General features: G+C 40.1%; 2 protein-coding genes across 6 annotated transcripts in view; both read right to left on the reverse strand.

Annotated features, from left to right (window-relative positions):
- The window catches only part of acaca (acetyl-CoA carboxylase alpha), a 34,162-nt gene extending 24,395 nt beyond the window's left edge, over positions 1-9,767 (reverse strand). For all 5 annotated transcript variants that reach the window (XM_080508560.1, XM_080508561.1, XM_080508559.1 and 2 more), the window contains exons 1-14: positions 9,644-9,767; positions 8,176-8,434; positions 5,820-5,955; positions 5,460-5,598; positions 3,693-3,802; positions 3,525-3,606; positions 3,333-3,431; positions 3,027-3,133; positions 2,836-2,946; positions 2,523-2,732; positions 1,594-1,764; positions 726-887; positions 378-541; positions 141-291 (exon numbers count right to left, since the gene is read on the reverse strand). In XM_080508560.1, the coding sequence (XP_080364686.1) occupies positions 141-291; positions 378-541; positions 726-887; positions 1,594-1,764; positions 2,523-2,732; positions 2,836-2,946; positions 3,027-3,133; positions 3,333-3,431; positions 3,525-3,606; positions 3,693-3,802; positions 5,460-5,598; positions 5,820-5,955; positions 8,176-8,405 (1,872 nt within the window). In that variant the 5' untranslated portion in view covers positions 8,406-8,434; positions 9,644-9,767. The remainder of the gene's footprint in view (positions 1-140; positions 292-377; positions 542-725; positions 888-1,593; positions 1,765-2,522; positions 2,733-2,835; positions 2,947-3,026; positions 3,134-3,332; positions 3,432-3,524; positions 3,607-3,692; positions 3,803-5,459; positions 5,599-5,819; positions 5,956-8,175; positions 8,435-9,643) is intronic.
- A 6,161-nt stretch (positions 9,768-15,928) lies between these two features.
- On the reverse strand, positions 15,929-23,930 carry LOC308139571 (T-box transcription factor TBX2b-like; the record flags this gene model as incomplete). The annotated part of the gene is made up of 8 exons (XM_080509031.1): positions 15,929-15,981; positions 19,043-19,367; positions 20,704-21,248; positions 22,008-22,171; positions 22,249-22,325; positions 22,521-22,667; positions 22,960-23,227; positions 23,551-23,930. The coding sequence occupies 8 exons, from the start codon at positions 23,928-23,930 to the stop codon at positions 15,929-15,931; spliced, it is 1,959 nt and encodes a 652-aa protein (XP_080365157.1).
- Between the last annotated feature and the right edge of the window lie 279 nt (positions 23,931-24,209).

A 24,209-nucleotide genomic window follows, 5' to 3' on the forward strand; every position in this document is an offset into this window, starting at 1 on the left:
TAATATCAGACATCCAAATCTGAAAACAAACTGTGCGGACACACAGCTCAACTGAATGACTTTACGACATGGGTCAGTGTGTCAGTACATCGTAGCTTTCTTTAAGAGCATCCAGGCTCCAGAAATACATCTTTACACACCTGCATCTTCTCTGAGATAAGCCTGTCCAGCCACCCAGTGTCAATAGTGTTGTGCTGGAAACTTTCAGTCTCCAGCAGTTTGATGAGGTATTCCACTGTGGTCCTGAAGTCACCTCGAATAGAAAGCTCCTTGAGAGCCACGACCATGTTGCTAGCAAAAAAGACATAAAAAAACAAATAAAGCTAAAGATTTATTGAAAAATACAAATACCTTTGGTTCATTCACAAAGTACTCACGAGATGGCTTCTTCACGATTTTCTCCCCAGGAGAAGCAGTGGCCAAACTGCGAGTCTGCAAACTCATGCAAGCCTCCAGCGGCCGCAACACTGAAGTAACCCCACACGTTCTTGTTGCTGCGGAAGTTCAGCTCTTGCACTGTACCAGAGCTCGGCTTGAAACCCTGCAAACACACACCATTTGACCTTCTCATAAGACGAAAAAAATCCAGAAACATCGAGTTTTATGGTCACACCAAATGCAAAAATTCAAAAGCAGGATTAATTCACGATGAATAAAAAAAAAAACACATCAGAACCAAACATTATATCATTTGTGTTTTCCCTATTATGTAGACATGAATGTACCTCATCAGGATTTTCACTGGTGATACGTGCTGCGATGACATGACCCCTTGGGGAAGGTGTAGTGGAAAGACTCTCAAAGTCAATGGGACAGTCTCCCCAGGGCATGACCCCATAAAGCATCCTGATGTCTTTGATCCGGTAAAGAGGAATACCCATAGCAATCTGAAACAACACAAAAGAATCCAAAGAACTGCACATACAAATAAAGACAAACAGATAAATAAACGTGTTTACATTTGTATCATAGTCGTGATAATTTTAATGTGATGAAAGCTGTTTTCCGGAGAAACAGCCAAGAACATTATTTCATCATAGTTCATGCTGTTGTAGCTCAGAAAAAAAAGATAATCTCATTCTTTGGGCTGGAGTGAATGTCACTCCCACAGTATCATCCAATCAGCTCGAGTACAAAGCTTTCGCAGCTCGACTCACACTGACCTATTTACACACAATCCTGAACTCTGCAGAACACGTTGCTGCTGCAACCCAAGAACCTACTACAATGTTTCTGCATACTCTCCTTCGTTTCATTATTTCTCTCTCTATCTTTTTTTTTTGCAGTCAGTTGCCATGGAGACAGGGGGCCAGTCAGAATGGTAATGGTAGTGAGGCGTGCTAACTTTGTCTCCTGCAGGACAGGCAGGCAGATTCAAACCGCACTAGTGTATGTTTTGTGTGTGTGTGTGTGTGTGTGTGTGTGTGTGTGTGTGTGTGTGTGTGTGTGTGTGTGTGTGTGTGTGTGTGTGTGTGTGTGTGTGTGTGTGTGTGTGTGTGTGTGTGTGTGTGTGTGTGTGTGTGTGTGTGCGTGCGTGCGTGCGTGCGTGCGTGCGTGCGTGCGTGCGTGCGTGCGTGCGTGCGCAAGACTGACCTGCAGTTGGGCAGCCGGTAAGTTGACATCAGCCACCATTTCAGTGCAGGGGTGTTCCACCTGCAGACGGGGGTTGAGCTCTAAGAAGTAGAAGCTGCCATCTTGACTGTAGAGGTACTCGACTGTACCGGCACTGACGTAGCCCACCATCTTAGCCAGCTTCACTGCACACTGACGAAGAAAAGAAAAAAAAAAAAAAGCTTGAGTGAAATAAAAATGTCTTACTTTATGTTCATATAAGAATGCTGGTGAATGACATGACAATCATGTACACCGAGTTAAACTCAGAGGTGTCAAATGTAGTTTAATCCAAGGGTTAGACTTTTCTGAATCATACAATTTCAGAAAACCTGAACAAGTCAAGCTGTTTAAAGAAAAGTAAGTGCAATCTCAACAAAAAGCCTTTTTTAACGATGCTGCCTGACACAAAATACAATGAACTATGTCCTCTGATTGACATTTTACATTCACATGAGAACAAATCCCTACCCACAGTATGGCACTGATGCTAATTGCTACTCTGACTGCCAGAGTTCAAGCCTTAGAAAATTAATCAGAAACACCAGTGACTCATTCATAAATTCAGAAGAGTTCAAAACAGGCTCAATAAATTCCTAACACAAAATTATAATCCGAGTAAAGACAAAACAGGAGCTTAGTTATGTTTGTTATTAGCAGGTATTTGTTAGTATGTTTAATGCGAGTACATAAAAAAAAACCTGTTTAATCATATAGAAGCCGAATTCACATGTGAATCTCAAGCGAGAGAACAAGACATTTTTGCACCCTCTAAATGGTGAGCAAATGCTTCATACCATCTCCAGCTGTGTGTTCTGCAGGGTCATTTCACCCAAATTAGACCGATGTGCAATAAGATGGAGATGGAATGGTCAAATTAATAATGCAACAATCCAAACCACATCACCAACCTTTTCCATATTCTCGAACACATCCATGGTAGCGATGGTAGCGGGAGCCTCCTCAATAATTTTTTGGTGACGTCTCTGCACCGAACAGTCTCTGCCGAACAGGGAGATGGCATTGCCGTATTGATCGGCTAAAATCTGAACTTCCAAGTGGCGGGCATGCTTGGCGAGCTGCATGACGAAAATAGGTGATCCAGGAACTTCTGCTTGTACCTGCGCCAGCAAAGAAAAAAAAACCCAACAACAATTCTTGCAGTTATCACATGTGAATGAAGAGCAATCCAATGACAAATGAGGGACTTGAACTCGCACTCACTTGTCTGAAGAGGTTTGGGAAGTCATCAGCGCAGTTGACTTTACGGATGCCTTTTCCTCCGCCCCCTTCTGAGGCCTTCACCATCACAGGATAACCAATCTTCTCTGCAGCCTTAGGGGAATACATACAGATTCTCAGTATGCATTCAGTTACAAAGTGGATTAAAGTGTAGTCTGTATTGATGGGCTTACTTTCATGCCATCCTCCACATCCTGAATGCACCCAAGGTCATACAACTCATGAGGAACGTTGATAAGTTTCTTCTTCTGGTTGGTGTCTGTCCATTCGACAGTCAGACCTGACAAAGAAATAACACATCCAGAATTTAAGTTTTCTGTGTAATTGTGTGACAGTTGCCCATTTGTTACAAAAACAATACATTTGAAACAAACAAAGCCGACTATACTGCATATAGCAGACGTTGCTCAAACATCTATGATGTCAAGCCTATAAAATTTGATAAATTGCAGCTTTCTTATGCAGATGATTCTTTATACCAGCTCCACTCCAGGGCAGCGTTGGAATGCCAGCAGTCTGAGCCACAATTGAAGAAGCAATTTTGTCTCCAAGGGCCCACATAGCTTGACTTGGAGGACCTACAGAATAAGAAAAATAAAATAGAAAAATAAATTAAAGAATTGACTCGAGAAAATATCAGCAATAGTTGCAAATGCAAAGACTCATCTTACCAATGAAAGCAATGCCATTCTTGTGAAGAAGCTCTGGGAGTTTAGGGTTTTCTGAAGCGTGGCCCCATCCAGCCCACACAGCCTATGAAAAAAAACATACATAATAGAGTAAGTAATAAATGAATGTTTGAACATTTTGGGAACCTTATGGAAAATTATTTGTTGTACCTGAACCGGAATACGTTTAGCGATGTCTAGAATAAGTTCCACATTAGCGTAGTTGTTGTTATTAGTTCCTCCTGGCACAGGCACGTAATGATCTGCCATTTTGATGTATTCTGTAGGGGGGGGGGAGGAAGAAAAACAGGATGAGTTCATATTCTTTGCTATGCCACACACCCATGAATAAGATACCTGCATTTTTCCATGTGACGCAAAACAGGACCAGGTTAATGAGCAACAATCAGCAGTGAGAAAAATGTCCTGTTTGTTGAAACTTTTTGAAATTTTGCAACATTTCAATGCAAGCATAAAGACACAGTAGGGCAGTGGACGTTAAAATAATCTACATGAGGGAGCTGCAATTCATTCAGCAGTGTATATTATTTTACAGAACTCCTATGTAGAAAATCTCTGCTTTGGAGAGCTACTTTGTGGATTAAATCCTGCTGCACCTCCATTTCAAAATCTTTGAATCCTTGTTGGAAGTGATTTGTTCTTTACGAGTCCACATTACTCACAAATTTGATTAATTTACCTATAAAAAGAATGACATGTGTGATCCATATTCATCCCTTTATAATCATTCCCCCAAACATCGACAAAGTAATATAGGTAGGTAATTTACTTATATATGTGCGTGCACAGTAAATATGTTCATGTGTGGATCTACAATATGTGTTGCTTTATTTAATATTGGCATGATTCTTGATCATTTAGATTGAACATGCGATGATATTTCAATCATCGCGTCAAAAAGCCCCTGTCAATGAAAACATCTACTTGAACGTGCACTCATAAGATATTTACATTTTCCAAATGTACTTTTAGGCTGGATTACATTTTCAACGCTACAATTACTATAAAGACAGCTTGTTATCATGAAATCAATAGTATCTATTTTAATTAAGCCTCTTGCTATTTCTTCCATAAACTGTTGCCAAAACAAAGAGTGAACTTTAGTAATCAACATCATGATTGATTATTTGATGTTTACTCTTTGACTTTGGAAACACCGTGCATTTATTTATTATTTGCTCACCTTTGGATATTTGTGAACTGAAAATACATTGGAAAACCAACAAAAACAATTATAGTTCTACACTCAGTTTTGTTGTGGCGTTATATATCCAGCACACTGTTTTCATTTACAGAAGAGTGTTTCCACAGAATAGAAAGTACTCCAGTGAAAGGAGACACTGTATTGTAATTGTAACATGAAAATGTCTCCACAGCTTCAGGAGCAGTACAACATTTCATGCAGGCAGCAGCCAATCGTATCCTCAGACACAATTTGTCCCCATAACACAGAAAGGTTTTTTATTTTTATTTTTTTATTTTATTTAAAACAAGTACAAATAAGCCAACAGAAGAAAGCAACAGCCATGAGGTTGTTCCATTGAGATCTGCATCTCGTGTTGCAGGTATAGAACAAAAATGGCAAGTTATCTCGCGAGCGCCATGCTCTCCAGACCTCTCATCATGACCGATCTCAAATGTCAGAATGAATCATTAAAACAGACGCTGACGCTCTTGGCAACTACCGCAAAAGCTGAAGACAGAACCTTGAGTGAGTTAACAAAAGAATTGGGTATCCCACTGACTCACGATGCATACATCGATGCATACGATGCACCACATGCAAAAAAGTGGCCCTCACTTAAATCTGATATTTTTTCCTATTTTTTTTCTGTGATGGCATCAGAAACTTTAACCAGGCCTGATTCTACAGTTGGTGCACTTACGTTGGAGTTTTATTTGTTCATATAAGCTTACCTGCATTGGCTTTCAGGTCTTCGGGGGCCACCATGACGACAAAGCGAATGGCCCTTTCATTGCGAAACATCTCGTACGCCCAGCGACGGATGGATCGCATGCACTTAACCGCCGCGATGCCATTGTTCGCGATGAGTACCTGGATAGACAAAAGCCTACAGTTACTACCGTTAAATTTGTAACATCCCAGAAGGAGAGTGCTAGAACCCTGCATCCAAATTTCCAATTACTTTTCTCGAAGAGAAATGCAAGGTTATAGAACTGGAATTGTAAAAAATCATTAGCGGGGGTGTTCAATACAACAGGGAAATCCTGCAGTGAAACTATATGCTTGTTGATCGTTTATAAATCAGCAGTTACCTTTTCAATAACCTTGTTTCCACCAAACCGGGTGACAAACTCGGCAGGAGAGGCGACGGTGAAGTCCCTTTGGAGATCAACGCGCCTGCGTTCTCTGCCCTGTTTCACCAGGTGCAGTCCTGACATGCTTGATCTGCTTCAAGACAAAAACAGAACAAAAAAGAATCAATGTATATGATAACAGCCATCAATAGCTACTAAAGCTAATTTAAAAAAAAGATACTAAGTTGCAATCAAGCTGCCAGAGTAAAGTTATTTCTTGAAAGTGTTTGCGAGGCGGACACAGTTTTCAGGAGTTCATGATTATAAGCCAGCAGATAAAAAAAGTATCAGCGCTTCCGATTGATAAGACATTTATTGTCGCAGTAGCACAAGATTAGGCTGTTGTCTGTGATACTTTCAGCATTTGTGTGAGGAACACAACTGATCAAAGAACTTGGTTTTAAAAAAATGTGAATGTTGGCAAATGAAATGAACGCATAAAATTTTTTAAATAAAAATGTCTTCCAAATAAATTCAGCAAAATTACGTGTTAGAACAAGTACTTTCTGCAGAGCTGAATTATTTGAGCTCCGCCCCTAAAAGGAGACATGTGGAAACCATGTGGAAATCACAGGGGGAGGGATGATTTTCAACAAGAGGGTGTGACAGAGCTTGTTTGGCTGGAGTATGTGGCCTGATGCTGCATCATTGCATCACTGTCTAGATCAGGGGTCGCCAAACTTTAATGCTCAAAGAGCGATTTGGTCCAGTTTCCCACTGAACACAACACCCAAAGATCCTCACACATTTTATTTTGACAGTCCCACAGGCAGACCATGCCAGGAGGACACTACACACAAAACCTTCTTCACTGCTGGTTGCCAACTTACAACTAATAAACTTAACTACATGAACTAAGCAACAAAAACACAACACAACACAATTATTACCTACACTACAAATGTAATATAACCCCCAATAATTACATTTAAAACACGACAAACAGAAACTCCCATAATGCATTGCAGCTCTCAGCCCACATTATTAAAATACAAGATATATGTGGGAGATCTGGGATTTCTAGAACCATGAGTGTGAGTGGTGTGGCTTTCAATGTCCTTTATTTGTTGTATATTTCACTATAATATGCCGTCACTCTCAACAAGTCTGTAATGAACCTCCTGGTATTGTCGGCGCTCCACAGCGCAGCAGCTTTCCTGTGAAGGGTACAGGAAGCTCCCAGCTTCAGATACCAGTTGAGCCGCTGTCATGACCTGCAGCCGCAATTCTACGTTCTTCGTGCCATTATTGTTGTGTAATGACGTTACATCGCTGCGTCGTTCACGACCCGCCTACATTTTACTCCACTCTTTGTAGCGGGACTGCACTCTGGGTGGCTTTGCCTCCTTACGTCCCGCTCCGGGACGAACTGCAGTGGGACAGAGGCTCAAGGAGCCGCAGTGGAGGGACGAAAGAGCCGCATGCGGCTCCGGAGCCGCGGGTTGCCGACCCCTGGTCTAGATCACCAGCACGGGAGGAAAGGTTCTCACTACATCAAGGCTCAGATTCATATCCAGCTGAGAGAGTGTGCTCCATCCTGAGAGAGTGGATATTACCAGAGTTGGAAAGGAAGACACCCCTATCTAGGATTAACTGTGAACAACACACCACACAAAATTAACCAGGCAAAACCACAACTAATCTCTAGCTGAGCAGAGAACTGCAAGTCTCATGGAGAAATGCAGTCTCTGCGAGAAAGAAACGCGAGTCAACAACATGACGCACCACTGAGGACACCACTGGAATAGATGAAATGTATTTAGATGTCACGTTTAAAAAAAACATTTTTAAAAAAAGTAGAGAAATGTTGGAGATTTTCTGTTCATTATTCCTTCTTATGAAAACATAAGGGCTGGATGACAAACTAACAAATCTAAGTGCTTTAAACAAAGTGCTGAAAAGCTCCTTTTCAGAGTTAGCTCGAGTATTTTCAGTCTATACCTGCTCTCCCAGACAACCTCACACACTCAGTGCTCAAAGAATCCCTTCAGCAATGTGCAACTCGAGAAACCACATATTTTCACGTGTACTGAAGAAGGAGGCAACCGAAGGAAAGGGAAAACCTCGATGCTAAACCTATACCATAAAATAATACCTTCAATGTTTTGCATGCATGTTACAAACAAAATGTTTTTCAGGCTGCATATAATATGTTTATCTTATAACAATGCACTGCAAGAAAAGCAAGAAAAGACGAAAGCAAAATAAAAAGTTGGAATATTGAGTAAAACTCATGTCTGCTTATCCCGCCTGTCAAAGAAAATGCATGTTTTTTTCATTTGCTGTGTAGAAAGACTGATATTAAAATTCTAACCTCAGATTGTGCATCGGGCCATCAATGTGGTCGAATCCCATTTCGAAGGTGCTGTCAGAGCTGCCTGAGGATGGCGACACGGAGCGACTCCCCTTTTCCTCCTGCTGCATGTCGGTCTTTCCTTGGATTTCATCCTCCGAATTCTCCTCCGACACGGATCCCACGATGAAGTGGGAGTGCAGCGCCGCAGCCGCGGGGCTCTTCTTGGCAGCACCGTCCTGCTGTGCCATGGCCGGACGACACGAACAGGCTGCAAAAACTGGAGAGAAAACACACCAGTTTTTAAGCGACGAACAAAGTCCAGATATCAGAGTACAGCTTGAGACAAATTGGCTCGACTAGAACACCATACTGTTTGTGGTATTGCAAAACTTGATTGCATAAATGTTAACAGCATTGAGAAAGCCGATCGAAGATTGCCCAACTGGAAACTGCACTGGGAGCTTCAATACTCTGAGCGCAAGATTTGTATAACTAATATTTTATATGGTGCTGTTTTTAGATTGAATAATCTGCAAACTCATTTGGATTTGCATTTAAAGCATGCTACTAACTTCAGAAAACAAGTGAATCAGCTTAGCTGGGCTTGAGCATAAGTCTGGGAGACCAGTCCCCTCATGAAGTGATAAAGCCACTTGGATAAGGGACGAAACATCTCCATAAACATATGACAGAATCCAGTTGATTTGAGATGCCTCCTCCCTGCACAAAGGAGAAATTCTGTGCATATTCTGCATGTTGTAATCGGTATTTACAGTTAGAGGATAAGCATTAGTTTATACTCTGTAGAGTCGTATTAAAAGCTCTACTTATATGAAAGTATGCATATGGAAAAAAACAAGTGCTGTCTACCATTAACACATACAAGACAGAAAGCACGATTGCAAGCTTACCAAATAAATAATCTCCGGTGCATCCCTACTGCCTTAAAATGTCACTTGTTTCCAATTTAGGGGAGAAATCTGATGCTTAATTAGCAAACAACAGGGACGCCCACTACCTGTAGAGACAGTTTGCAGAGTTGAGTTTCAGCAGAGGCACACCTTTACCTGAAGATAGATGCTTGCGGGACCAGAAAAACAAGCCGAGCACGACAGCAAGACACGCCGAGAGGCTGAGCCAAGGGAACATCACAAAACCACCTCATGGGCTTGGTTTACCTTCTCCGCAGACCCACACCTCTTCTCCCCCGGATTAATATGATTTGGCCGCATAACAGAACCGAAATGAGCGTTGCCTGTCAAAGCTAGCTTCCCAGACATATAGCAGCTACAGTTAAGCTGAAGCGCAGATGCTAATAACGTTAGCTTACCAGGGCAGCAGATAATACTATTATCATGACACAGTAGTGGCACTAATACGCACTGTACGGTCACCAGATAGCAGGGGGACCAATCACTGCAAAACACCGGTGCACAGTGAACAAGGTAACCGCATTGAGAGAAACATCTAGCAGCGAGCGACTCACCGGTGGAGATGAACCGACACGTAATCCTGAAGGACTTCGAGTCAAGCAGATGGATGAATTAAATACTTCGGTAGGGCATCTCGGTCGGGTTCACTGATGATGACAAAGATCCCATCATCAGGAGCTCCACCAGCAGACAGTGGGGTGATGCGATGATGCGCACACGGGTTACTACCGGGCATTGACCTCTGACTGCCGCTCCCGCTTTAGAACTACTGCACATAGAAAAGTAAACACCAAAGCAACACGGTTCACTCCGTGATAATGAAAGTTTTATGTCAACAACAAAAATGATTTTGCAGTAGTATCTATAAACTATGGGATTACAAACATAGACTGCTTCTTTAGTCTGCCAGGAACTGAAACAAAGTGTACGGCTACATAGTGATACTGTCACGCTGAACCTTTTTAATCTAGTACAACTAGATCTAGAAAACTAGAAGACCAGGGTTGACCAATAGGATCGCAGAGATTTTTAGTAGGCGGGCCTAAAATAGTGAGCTGATAGGGGAGGAGACCAGAAGCGGATGTCGTCTTCACGCGTGCAGCGCACGTGCTGACGTGAAGCCGGTCGTCCCTGACAGTTGTGGATGAGAATCTGTCACACTTACAAGTCTTTTTGATGATTTAATGAAAAAACGAGTGGCAGATAACGGTGGTTAATGCAGTTTAAATTGAGAAAACTGTAAGTGAGGAAAAAAAACCGTACTCTTCACCCATTATCAGGTATGCTATGGCAATATACACACTATGATCACCACAATAATAGTATATGCTTAACAAAGGTATATATACTTAACAGAGAAATAAAGGAAATACATTCAAACAAGATGATTAAGAATCTTAAGAAATTATATTTAAAAAGAAAACTGATGAAGAAGGCATAATGAACAAAGTTCTTTTTGACTCTGGATGAGTTGCAGCTGTCTAAAACACTTTTTTTTTTGTTGGTCACTTGCCAACAAAGTAACTTGACAACAAGGTAACTTGAACGGGCACTTGATACAGCGCATACCTTCACCAAAGCGCACACCTTCACCAAAATACACACATACAGACAAATAAATAAATACAGACGAAAACAACCTTCTTGGCCACCTTTGTTGGTTTCTGAACGTTGTTGGTCGCTGAGCTTTTGTTGGTGAAGGTAATGATTAAAAAAAGAGCATTCGTTCTTAATGAGTCACGACTGTTGGAAAAAAAAACTACCAAACAAATATCTTAGATATTATGTTTTGATGTGCTTTGTCCAAATTCAACATTTTTTGTATTTATTATTATTATTATTATTATTTTTTGTAAAGACATACTCTTATACCAAGGGATTGCAATCATTCCTTGCTGTGATGTAATCCTACAACAAACCATTCATGTTGTATAAAGGGATCACTGGGATGATTATTGCTGACTATGGAGAAAAGGCTGTGTACAGTCTGAACAGGACATGAGTCCATCACAGGGCAAACAGACAGAGACAGACAGACCAACACAAACATACATTCACTCAGCAAATTAAATTCACAATTCTGGCCTCAAGCACATGTTTTTGGACTGTGGGCGGATCTTGGAGCTTGGACAAAGCCCACATAGACACACAGAACATCGAATTGTCACATTGTCTGTGTTTTATTGGTTACTAAAGCCCTGTAAGAGCCAGTCTATCAGGCTGCATGCAGGCCACTTGCAGACTATTTGCAGCCTATTTACTGTCCCTAAACAGGGGACCAATGAAAAATAATGTTTCAAATTAAACTGAGTGTATATGATGCTTGTATTACAACTGCTTTGGTTATATTTTGTAGGTGGAAATGTATGTACTTCAATGTGGACTCCAGCTGTCAACAGACCCAGATACCACAACCAACTACCATACCACCACCAGGCCAAGGCCAAATCAACATCAGCAAGGCTACCCAGGCCGAAGCGTCATCACCATCAGTGACTGCTAAACTCAAGAAACTTCAACAGGTACATTTTTTTTTTCCTCTTCCCAGAGTGAGAGTCTCAATACAGAATGTTGCCTAAGGCAAAGCCAGAAGCTAAAATCTGATGCATACACAACTTCAGCACAAGTGTCTGATTTGCTAGTTCAACAAAAAGACATTTCAATGCACAACTGAACAAGGAATAGGAAAACTTTAAAGGATTTGTAGAAATGGAAATGGTAGTTTCCATAATGGAAACTCTGAACACCAGCTTGAATGAACTAATCAGGGAGATGCAGGACATTAAAAACATGTTTAGAATTCACACAGATCAAGTGGATGACTTAAATCAGACAATGTTACATTTACAGAACGCTTCAATCCTATGTAGTCTTTGACAGTCTGCTAGCATAAGTTGGACTATTTGGAAGGGCGGTCTCACCGAAATGATCTGATTATGTAGGAAATCACTGAGATGGCAGGAGACACATGGGCGGATACAGAACATGAAGAATGTCCTGGGGGAAAAGCTGCAGATTGACCAAAAGCATTGCAATTGAAAAGCCCCACCAGAAAGGGAAGCCTGGTGGTGACAGGCCGCAACCAATTGTCTTAAAGCTATTGAGGCACAAGAACATAAATACAAGAACTTGGCTGATGAGAGCAGGACCAGTAGTTCATGGAAACCATGTTATATTCTGTTTTTTTATGAAGAGTTATGTCATGTAACACATGAATAAATGATTAAATCAATGGTAGTTTAAGGTCCTGATACCCAGGTAATTCCAGAATGGCTGCCCTCATGGGTAATGTCATCAGTTAATCCCCTGGTCGGGATATTTGATGGCTTCAAATGATCTGTAATTCAAAGTAACCCAAGCTCAGAAATGTGCACGAGTACCTTACAATCTTAAGAATTCAATCCTCTTCATTCTGAAACCTCCCCACCAGATGCCACTAGATTCCACACAGTTTGTTAATCAACCAATAGATGGCGACCAAGGTCCATTATCATGAATTCAAGCCTAAGTGTGAGACAATGGTGCCTGCTTGTTTTTGTTTGTGGATTACATTACTGATGTTATTAATAATAATGTATTTAGCATCGTTTTATATCCAGGCAAAACGCACCTGAAATGACAAATGCCAAGTTTTTGTTCTTCTTGAGTGTTTATTCTTTTGGACAACCTTTTTAACTATAGTTATTATACAACCTATATATTTAATTAGTAAAACATTTTCTACTCATTTTATCTTAAATAAACCATCTTCATAATGATAATTCTTCTCAATTATTATGTCTCCCTCATGATTGAGGTATTTAAACTCCTCCACCTTTGAAGTTTATTTAACATTTGCACATGGAAACAAAGTTAAGTCTGTAAATATTTAACCTGATATGCACAACAACAACTCATTCAAAAATCCATCATTGGATCAAGCAATCAATCTATCCAATTAAATATCATATCATCATATATTTTTTATTTTTACATTTCTTACATTAAATGTGAGATTTGCAATTTTTCTATTTAATTATTCAAACATTTGTTTAAATCATTCAATGTATCCGTTATACAAGGACATTGATTTTCTGTCATTTTTGATATAATATCATTTCTGTATTTCAAAAATGATTTGTAACAGTATCTCACTCTTTGCCTTTTTGAATTTATTCAAATCTTTCCACATTTTTTTGAGTTTATTCATATCAAAAATGCAGAAAGCGAGTCTCCCGCAATATCATGATTTCATTATGTCTTGTCTAAGAATATGAAGATATAATTACAGCATTTAAAAGCTAAGCTTTAATTGTTTTTGTTTCAGATCCTTTTAGTCACATTGGCCTCTTTTTCCAAATCATTATTTGCAACTTTCTTTTATAATTTCTCCATTTTCTAATTGGTAATATCCATCCATCCATCCATCCATTTTCTGCCTCTTATCCGGGGCCGGGTCGCGGAGGCAGCAGTCCGAGCAGAGTTGCCCAGACTTCCCTCGCCCCAGACACTACCTCCAGCTCTTCCGGTGGGACCCCAAGGCGTTCCCAGGCCAGCCGAGAGACATAGTCCCTCCAGCGTGTCCCAGGTCTGCCCCGAGGCTTTCCTACCGGAGGGACATGCCCGGAACACCTCCCTGGGGAGGCGTCCGGGGTTAATCCGAATAATGGTAATAATAACAACAAAACTTCAATTTCATGTCAGTATGTTCGTATGCAAGCATATCAATCGTTTTTTCCCCAACAACAACAGCAAAAATAGTTTATGCTCAATTTCCCTTCAACTGATTTGCTGTGCACCATGAGCAAGCAAAAAGTAAAAGGAGCTGCTGCTCTCTTCTGGCAGCTTATGGCATGACTAGTAAAAAAACTCTTTACTCGTTTTAGCACCTTAAAACCTATTATGCATGACACAGGAGAGTCAATAATAAATATTTAAATTGATTTCAAAATATGAATTAAAGAAGTAGAATAACCACCAATAATTAAACTATGATCAGGGAACACAGTAAAATGACCTTGATTCATAACATCTGCATTGTTTTATTAGAATGCTGGGATATTTGAATTTGCAGGGTTTTTTGCAAAACAATTTTTGGTGAGCGTCAGTTACTCCGTACACCTTTCTGCCTCTTCTGCCTACATCAGGAAACACAGTAGTGCTTTATTCACAGTAACACAAGCTTTTAGAAGCGACCCCTGTTAAGTGAATTATTCATACTATATGCTACAGATGACTATCTCATCTATTTAAGCCATCTGTGTTGACATTTTTTTTTTATCTCAGCACTTACTTCCAGGGGAAATTTAGAGTACCAATATACAGAGTATTCTTCCAGGAATACCAAAGCCCTGATGGACTGTGTTGCTTTGACACCATGTCATGCAAAAGTGGATGATTAATTCAAAAATCCCATCTGAGTTTAACAGAACTGAGAAAGTATAAAAGCATTCTCCTAGCACTGTGATGTTGGAATATGAAAATGTAGGCTTCATTCATTTTGGTTCTGTTCTCAGTATAACATGTGAGATACTGTTTTTTGTTGTTTGTTTGTTTTGTTTTGTTTTGTTTTGGTGACTGCTTGTAAAACTTTGCAGTTGACCTCTTCGTATTTGTTAACCGGTGGAGATGTTCTTCTAATATAAAAGCCCTGTTCAACCAAGGAGAAAATGCACATGTCTGAGGTTTGAGGACAGGCCAGCTGAAGTAGAGGGTGTGATCTTTTCAGATCAATTGTCCTTTATATATATATATATATATATATATATATATATATATATATATATATATATATATATATATATATTGTTGTTGTTGTTGTTCAAAACAATTGAAGGGTAAAACTATGCATTGCTTCACTAAACATTTTTTATTTTTTTTAGAAACAAAGTTATTGTAAGTGTAATTTAGACACTAAAATTCAAATTTAAGCTTTGGCAGGTATTACACATCATTATCTGCAATGAGTGACCAGATATTTCAAATTGAAAGCGTTAACAAACAGGAACACAGCAGTGGCCTATGGATCATGACGTTACCAATAATAAACGAGGTAAATATAACAAAATTGTTTGCTATTCAACTAAATAAAAGAAAATAAACACACCACAACAATTGGTGAGAGCTAAAGCTTCAGAACTCATGTGGTTCAAGTAGGGGGCATTGTTCTAGCGAAGCACTCCAGAAAAGAAGCTGTGCAAGCCTGGCATTGTGGAAAACAATATAAACAGGTTTCAAAGATTTCATATAGATCATTTCTGCAAGTCTTAAAAACAATTTTAATCCAACACCCAAGAGAAGCTTAAAGCGTTAAGTCACGCAACTTTGAAATGCAGTAACTTATGTCAGTGTTGGTGGCATACACTTAAAAAACCGTAATTGAAAATACATGAAATATGCATACAGTGAGAGAATAAAGGGATCACCTGCCACCATTTTGCCCTGTTCCCTCAATCCTCCATGTCCTCCTCTACATCCATGAATCACAGTTGAGGGCTTCTTCGTCTAACTTGAAATTGAGCGTTCATTGCACCTTTTAAACTGGAACTGAAATTTGCCGTTTTCTCGTCTTTACACCTGGTCCAGCATGTCCACCTGTACAGTTCAATAAATCATTTTAAATGCTTTGTATTGATGAAAACATTTCCAAAAAATAGATTATTTCAAAATATGTCATGTAAGTGCCCTTTTTTTCCCTTTCCGTGCAGCATGGGGACAAGCAGCAGACAGAGGGATTAGCAACTCAAGTGTAGCTTTGCTGTCAACAGCAGAGATGTTTTGGGAATTGCCTTCGCAAGCAGTCAGCTGCACTCATGCATAGGAAATGAAGTTCAGAGAACAGCAGACTTGCTCATTCACCTTTACTGCTGCACCACCACCACCACTGCCATGGCCAAGCGCACGGTAGCAGCAGCTGTTACACAGCCACGCTTTAAGCTTTACCAAGTACACACAAAATGGAGCAGCTGTGTTTTACTGATAAATTAGAGCATGTGGTTGTGCTAAGATGTATTGTGAGGTTGCTACCAAACCCATTACTTCAGTAAGAGCTCTGTGTGTCTTAAAACTATCAATACTATGACAGTGACAAAAGGCTAAAGATGAGTTAAGGCACACTGCCTCAAGTCCAGTTGTCAAAATGAGGAGCATCACTAGCTGACTGGGCCAAACCAGAACATGGAAGTACACAATGAAACTGAAGCCTTAACTTAGTCTGATCAACTTAAAGGATTAAGTCGAACATCCAGACACACTCTGATCTACACATTTTGAATTGAATTCAGCTTGCGAGTGTCCAGGTATTGAAACTGAGCTTTATCGGACATGTGTATGCTACACAAAGGGCAGGTTGCTCTCTAAGATGGGTTCTTATTATTTCATTATTTTTATTTTCCATTGAGAAGGAGTGCAGATAATCTACATTCTAAGTACAGACTAATTAAAGAATGCAACAATTATTGGAAATATTCAAACAAGTTTATGATTATAATGTCAAACACGCAAGAATGGTGTGGCAGCTTTGACCTCTGGAGTAATGTCGTTTGAAGTAGCATCTTCAAGGTGGTCCCAGAGGTTAGGGACGCAAGCTTGTAACCAGAAGTGAACAGCCTTGAATCCTATTCCTGGCCAATTGTGGGTCCAGAGGGCGTGAAGTCAAACATGCTGATTACATAATCCACTGTCGCTACCCAGAAGAGAGCAACCGAAATGCGAAAGGAAAAAAACAAAAACTTTAGGGTGGTACGTTTATATTTTGTGGTGGTTTAATGTAAACATGTACAACCTTCAATACTTAACAGCTGTTTCATCTTGTACAAAATCCTATTTTAAGATGTTTCGATGGCAGAAAAAAAGCAGAAACACAAGCGAGAAAAGGTGCACGCTCATCTCCAGGTTGATGTGAAGTGTTTACATAATGTATGGCCCAAATCTAAGATGGGTAGTTGGGAGGCATGTGTTAATTTCACATCAGATGACCCATTAAGCTCTTAAGCTGTAAGCTCTTGCGTTTGTAACTGGCTGCCAAACTTTAAAGACAAAACCTTCATTTCTGGTCGACTTTGAACCATAGACATAGTGGAGCGTGTGCTTTTGGATACACATCTATCAGTAATTTGTTGACTGCACAGCACATACATTCCCTTGTAATTGAGCTCATTAAAAGCAGCAACACATTGTTTCTCAGGCTTGTTTTTAAATCATCTCAATTTCTTAAATAGTTCTAGATCAAGGGTGTCAAACTATTTTTTTCTTCAGAGTAATCTTATCTCAAGTGGGCCAGAACAGTAAAGGCAATAAATAATGAGAACTTAAAACACCTGATCACCTGTAGTGATTCTTCACATAATACAGACTAAAGACTAATGTCAACCTTTCTCACAGCTGGCAAATGTCATCTTGCAGGATGGATTGGACTCTGGCTGTACGCTTGGCACCCATGTTCTAGATAGTCTCTGTTTTGTTATAAAGGTGGCATTCAAGCAGAGTAACAGGACTGTATGTGCGTGTATTTATGTAACTCCTATAAAAACAAAACAAAAAAAACCTTCGACATGTCACAAATTGAGAGCACATTCCAAATGAAAATGTGAGCATTATTTTAATTGTGAAAACAGAATATCACAAAGCAATTGTCTTGTATAATCTGACATATGTCAGGTTAGGTTAATTAAACAACAAAAAAAACAACAACACATAAACAAACCTGAGTTTTCCCCTTTAAGTCTGTGGTGCAACTTTGGTACATCAACTATATGTGAAGCTGTGGGCTGGTGGTAAACACTTTAGTCTTATCTCATTGGCAAGTTGAAAAGCGGTAGGTTACAATAATCAAGCTCATGTTTTATACATTACGTAAAAAGCAAATTGACAAAAGGAAATTATTTACATGATTACTCAGGACAAAGCAGCACAAATGTTAAGAGATTATTGACCTACAGAGAAGAGAAACTCTGCCAATAGTCTTTCAGTGTCTTTCGGTGCCAACGCGTGGTGTAAATGAATGGACTTTAACTGAGCTCTGCAGAAGTCTGATAACATGCAATTCATTTGTAACCAGAGTGTTACAGCGAGGAGACAACAAAATCATTAATGGCAGGACCTTACTGGGAAAACAGCAATATTAAGTTGTCAATTCAAAAGGACTCTTCAGAGGTTACGTGCCAATAAACTTCAAAGAAGTGTCTTTCATTCAAATGAACTATTATTGGAATTTTCATCAAGTGTGGCATTTAAAAACATCGAACGATTTGCAGATTAATCCAAACTGGGCTTTATCTGGATGGAAAACATACACATTTTTCAGAATAACTTTTGTTTAAAAAGTATTTACCAGAAATAATTATTTCTGGACATGTACAATAGAAGTGTAAAACTACTTAAAGTTAGGAAAAGTTGGAACATTTAATAGATATATTTGAATAGATTGAGCTCATGTTAATAAGCTGATGTAAAAAAACAATAATAACAACGTGAAACTGTCTAAATAGTCAGCTGAACCGTACTCTCACTTCGATTTGATAAACAAGGAACCGAATTCTGAGATGTGAAATGATGGTGACAAATGAAATCACCAAGAATTACTGTCTTAAACTATAGAAACATGAACAGACAGCATTAAAATCATCAATTTAAATATGTTCACTTATTTAAAGCTGCCAGGATAATTCTTTTTTCAAATGGGCATAGAAATCTGGTTCACACTCGCACATCCGCTTCATGTTGACATATTTCAAATTGCTAAACCATGGCTATTTGGGCTGATTTGTGATTGTAAAATGATCATTTGAATAGCAGCAACACAGTTTATGGACAAAATATTGATTATCAAATGCAACTCCATGATGTTTGTGTGTGTACCCCGTATCCAGCCAGTGTGGATACAATAAAAGCAAAAGTCTATTGTAGAGAGGGTGGTTTGCAATGCTCCCTTAATGGATTGTCTGTTCTTTGCAGTTCATCCATGGATCCCTTACCATCGGCCTTGGGTAGAACAGTCTTCTGCTTGGCCTTGCTTTTGTAACTGGGATTGTCAGACGTCAGACTTGATTCCCTGTTCTCCGACTGGGGCTGTGACCTGCAGGGCAATCTGGCTGTTAGCAGATTTTGGCCGGAGGTGACTGATGTGGGGATCTGATAAGGGCTGAACCGCAGCCAAGGCCGTGTGTTGCTGTGAAGTAGGTTTCTGGCAAGTGAAGAGGTTGCCGAGCATGTGGGGAGAGCTGGCGCAATCGTACCCGGTGCTGACATGTAGCGGTACGGATACGAAAACAGTCCTCCAAAAGGTGACAGTGAGATTCCCTGTTTGGAGAAGAACAACTGTTACCATAACTTATACTGATGAGACCACTCTAGATTTCCATAAACATTTTTGCAAGGCATATTTCTTTGCAAAATAGGCTTAATTCTGACATTACCCAAAGATATGTATATGGCAATCCAGTCCAGAAATGTCAGACATTATTTACAAGTGATAATGATGGTCTTTCCTTCTTATCCACTAGCCTGACCCAGAGTAATTAATCATTGATCTAAACCTATTATCAAGATCTTTAGGACAGATGCAACACCTTCAACTAGATTTAACACTTCCATTTGGATTTGTCATGTCAGGCATTTGCCCTGTTGTCTTGTTGTTACTGAATTTGTTTCAATGAAAGACGAGCTCATCAGAAGGCCAATCGCCACTGCTGTTGGTGATGAAGAAATTGTTGTTGCAGTTGTAGTCAGTTTAACTTAAGACTGCCTTTGCTCAGTTGTGGAGATGTATTCGATTTCTTCCCTTCTTTGTCATCATATGGTCTCTGATGAGGATCTAAGTCTCACTCTTTCAATTATGAATGCACTGATTTCAGTTTTTGCCAATCCCCTGTCTCACCATTTAACCTTCACATAACCACACTTTCCTTAGCTTTTCACATTTCAAGTTCTTATATGTTAATTAAGGTCTTATATCTTGTCCAAGATTCTAGCCTATGTGAACCATTTGAGACGGTCTCACCGTTTTGTTTAGAGGATCAATTCACTATAATTGCCGGGCAGAGGTTTTACTAAGACATCGAGATTCTGCAGCTCCCCGGTCTGATCTAAAGCATTTAACTTGATTGCTATGACTACTATATGATTTGTACCATGTGTGCCAGAGTTTATTATGTATCTTTTCATAAGTAGGTCAAAATGTGTTGCATATGCATCAGAGATTGTTGTTGTTTTTTGTCTTGGAGCATGTTCTCCATAGTGTGTTTCAAAGTGTGAATGGATATTTGTGTTTATTTTTTTCAATACAAGACCATAAAAGGCATATAATTTCATTAGCACTCATTCAGAGATGCCTCTGTGAACAAACCTCTGTTTGTCTGAGGGTTACCTTTTACTAAAGAAACTGTTTGAAACACAATTGTCTTATTAAATAATTAAGGTTTTGTCTGAGCACACTTTCAGTCTCATTATTTAATCATGTGGGGTGCTCACATGACACTTGCCTGGGAGAATTCATGGATGCATGTGAGATTATATTAATCTGTGCAGTGTCGTTCTTAAGCATCCTTCAGGCGGTTAACATCGGTTTACCATTTGAGACGACGAGGTGTACTGAAATATGTATAACAAACAATACCTAAGTCCTGCTGATGCGTACCTGAGCTGCCAACATGTGTTGAGACAGGTGAAACATGAAGGGGGATGAAGAGGCGACGCTCTGAGAAGACAGGCCTCCATTTTCTAAGTCACTCACTCCAGGCAAAGAGGAAAGTACATGTCCCATACCCGTTGTGGAAAAAGCATCAGGCTTCACTGACAGCTGTCCGGGATGAAACAACAAAGGCGGCCCAAGCTTGATAAGAGGTTGGCTGGGTGCACTTAAGAAATCCAAACCGGAATTGAGGGATGACGAGCTCCGCAACGGCAACATCATGGGCAGATGCCCATCTTTGATTTCGCTCATCTGCTTCTCTGTATAGTCCGTTTCCATAGAGAACATATCATCTGGTGTTCTCAATATAGTTCTTTCTTTGGGTGCATTCCGACTGTCGTCATTCTTCTTGAATTCAGACTTGTTCCATAGTATATCCTTACTTTGTTGACTCAAAGCAGATGTATATTCAGTCCCGGTGCAGCTGGCTGGAGCACTGTCAGCATCGTCTTGTAGATCAATATCAGAATCCTTTCCAATATTGTCTTCATCTGAAAGAAGAGTCATATCAATAAATATAAACACGGCGAGTACAGAGCCAAAAACGTCTGATAGAGAGATTAAATTCCAAAACAGAAACAGTTTAGATATCGAACAAACACACTTTTGATATATTGGATCGATTCACAATCTAGCTGTAGTGCACAGGATTGACTTTTTGAAACATCAGTCAGAAGAGGAAATGTATAATCAAATAAAATGAAATTGAATAAATTCCATGTTGGTGTTTGAGAAGTTTCAGAAGTAAACTTAAAAATCATCGTGATGAAAGAAAATAAAAAAATGAGGAATCACTTTGAGTGTGAATTGGATGATGAAAGAAAAAAGACACAATGTAAAACATCTTGACTTTTTTATAGGTAAGATTGGTTTTAGGTTATACTAATAATTTCTTATAATTAAACAAAGCTGAATTATATTTGGTTTGTTTAATGAAATGGAGACATACTTGTGATTTTATGTAATTCATTTTTCATATACTTCAGTTCATTGCCGTTTTGTTAATTGAAATAATTACCCAATAGTCCAACATGATTAACAAATGTAGCATCATATTATATTAATTTTCCCATTGTACTAAATGTCACTCATGATTTGGGCAAAGTGTCACTTCATACATGTCTAAGACTCGAATCTACGAGGGGATCGTCGTAATTCTTTAAACTATTACACTTCTTGCTGTAAATGGATCATCTTCCAAAGTCAAGTCTTGGGTCAAGCGGAATGCAGACCCACCCCAGTTAACACACCTTGGCAGGCTGGCGCGGACATCAAGGGGCTGTTGAGCTGTTCTCTGGGGGAATAAAGTGATTCGCTGGTACTGGGCCGTTCACACGAGTCGTCAGAATCAGCGCAGTCCTGGTCCACCTTGCTTTGGTCACCGTGCAGAAGAGAAAGGTTCATCTGTTTATTCCTGTAGATCACAAAACTATTAATAACTCATGAATACAGATTTTGGCCCAATAGTGTGACGTGTTGGCACATATTTACCTCTTCTCTCTTCTGCCATTTCCTGTGTCTCTGAATCCTTTGGCAAAAGGGTTGTTGTCAATTTTCAGTTGTGTGATCTTAGTTTGAATGAGGAAAACAGACCAAAGTTAGTCGATACAAAACAGATAAGTCCAACTAAACTGAGAGGCACTAATCAGATGACCTTAAACTCCTTTCCTCCCAAACTGGGTTTGGGAGGAAAATTGCTAAATTCCTTCCACAGTATTATTCACTGTCCAGCATGTGGGGGGGGGGGGGGGGGGTGATGTTACCTTTTCATTCTGATAGGCAGTGACAGCGATGAACTCCGTCTCGGGGAAAACGTAGGTGCGGAAGGTGCTGTATGGGAGCTTCATTATGTCGTTGGCTCTCACGATATGGAATCTGGGCTGGTATTTATGCATGGAATTCAGAATTGTCTGAAAGATCACAGACAACATGGATTGTCACGAACAACGTCACGTGTTAACAGTATTGAATATTTGTGCTGCTGTTATATTTCCTTAAATTAAATCACAAATAGTCACCTTCAAATCAGTTTTCTGAGATGAACAAAATATCACGACATCATACGAGGTTACTTGCATTTTATTTGTAACGTTACAATCTTTAACTATATGACTAAGTAAATGTCACCATGCAACATGAACTTAAGTAACTGAGTAATAAATCAGCCACAAATCGGAACAACTCTCCTAAAGTGCTACTTACAAATCCATGCTTATCCGAAACATTATTGGTGAGTTTGAGTTTATGGAAAGCCACAGGCTTGCTCATCCACTGTTCTCCTTTGGACGGGCTGTCTGGGTGGATGTACATGCGTTTTGGCATCTCTGGGTCAGCTTTTCCTGCCACCATCCAGCGGGAGTTGTGAAACTTGTAGCGGCAGTCGTCGACGGCGACTATGTCCATCAGCAAGATGTACTTTGCCGCTTCGTCCAGCCCATCTACTCGCACTTTGAATGGTGGAAACATCCTCCTGATGTAGGACATTATAGGACAAAATGTATTTGGAATCATTGTTAAAATTAGCAACTTTTTTTTGAAGTTCTTTTATCTTGACAAATGATGCCACAATTTCTGTCTTATTGAGAACAAGTACAAATGATATTAATCATGTCAGTACTCTTAATGGGTTCATCTTTATCATCCCTTCATTGTATAAATATAAAACTATAAACATGTCTTTACAGATGTCTACAAAAAAAAAAAAATAGATCATGAGAATTTAGGGGGGTTGTTGGCCCCACGAACAATATTTTGGACTTTCCTCTAAAAAGCAACTGATCACGCTCTACTTGCCTTCCTGACTTTGTGATCACCATTTCCGTTCCCATTTTGTGAAATTCAGTCCACAAATTCTTGGACTCGAGAGTAACTTTGGGGTCGTCCTCCTGCCACGGCTCCGGCTGCAGACCCTTGGTGGAACACCGGGGGGCCACCGGCCGGCTTTGACGTCCGAGCGCGGCGTGCAGCCCCGCGTCAGAGGCGGCGGCCGGCTCCGGCTCCGGCTCCGGCACCGGCACCGGCCGCTGGATCGAAGCGACGTCCGAGAACGTCATCGCGGGGAAGAAAGAGGGCTGAGCTCCGGAGAGGAAGGCTGACAGGGAAAAGGCACCTGGTCGATGAACCTGGAACGGATGGTAAGCCATGGGAGCCGACGCGTCGACTGGATCTCTCATCAAGGCGCACGACGGGACCGGTCCTACACAGACGCATCCAAGTTGCAACTAACCTTTTTGGGAAGTTTGTGCGTTTTGTTGCATCATGAAGTGGTAGATGCAAATTCAAATTATCCAGTTCTTTTTTTGTTTTTGTTTGTTTGTTTGTTTTCAGATAGAAAGCAAAACACCCATGAAGGAGAGCAGCGCACTTGGAAGCATGCTTTAAGCTTGTTGGAGAGGAAAAAAAATGCTGCGCCACCACGAAATGTGTAGAGCAGGAGGCACCGAGAAGGGATG

Source organism: Blennius ocellaris, assembly GCF_963422515.1.
Source record: "Blennius ocellaris genome assembly, chromosome: 14".
In the NCBI taxonomy this organism is placed as follows: domain Eukaryota; kingdom Metazoa; phylum Chordata; class Actinopteri; order Blenniiformes; family Blenniidae; genus Blennius; species Blennius ocellaris.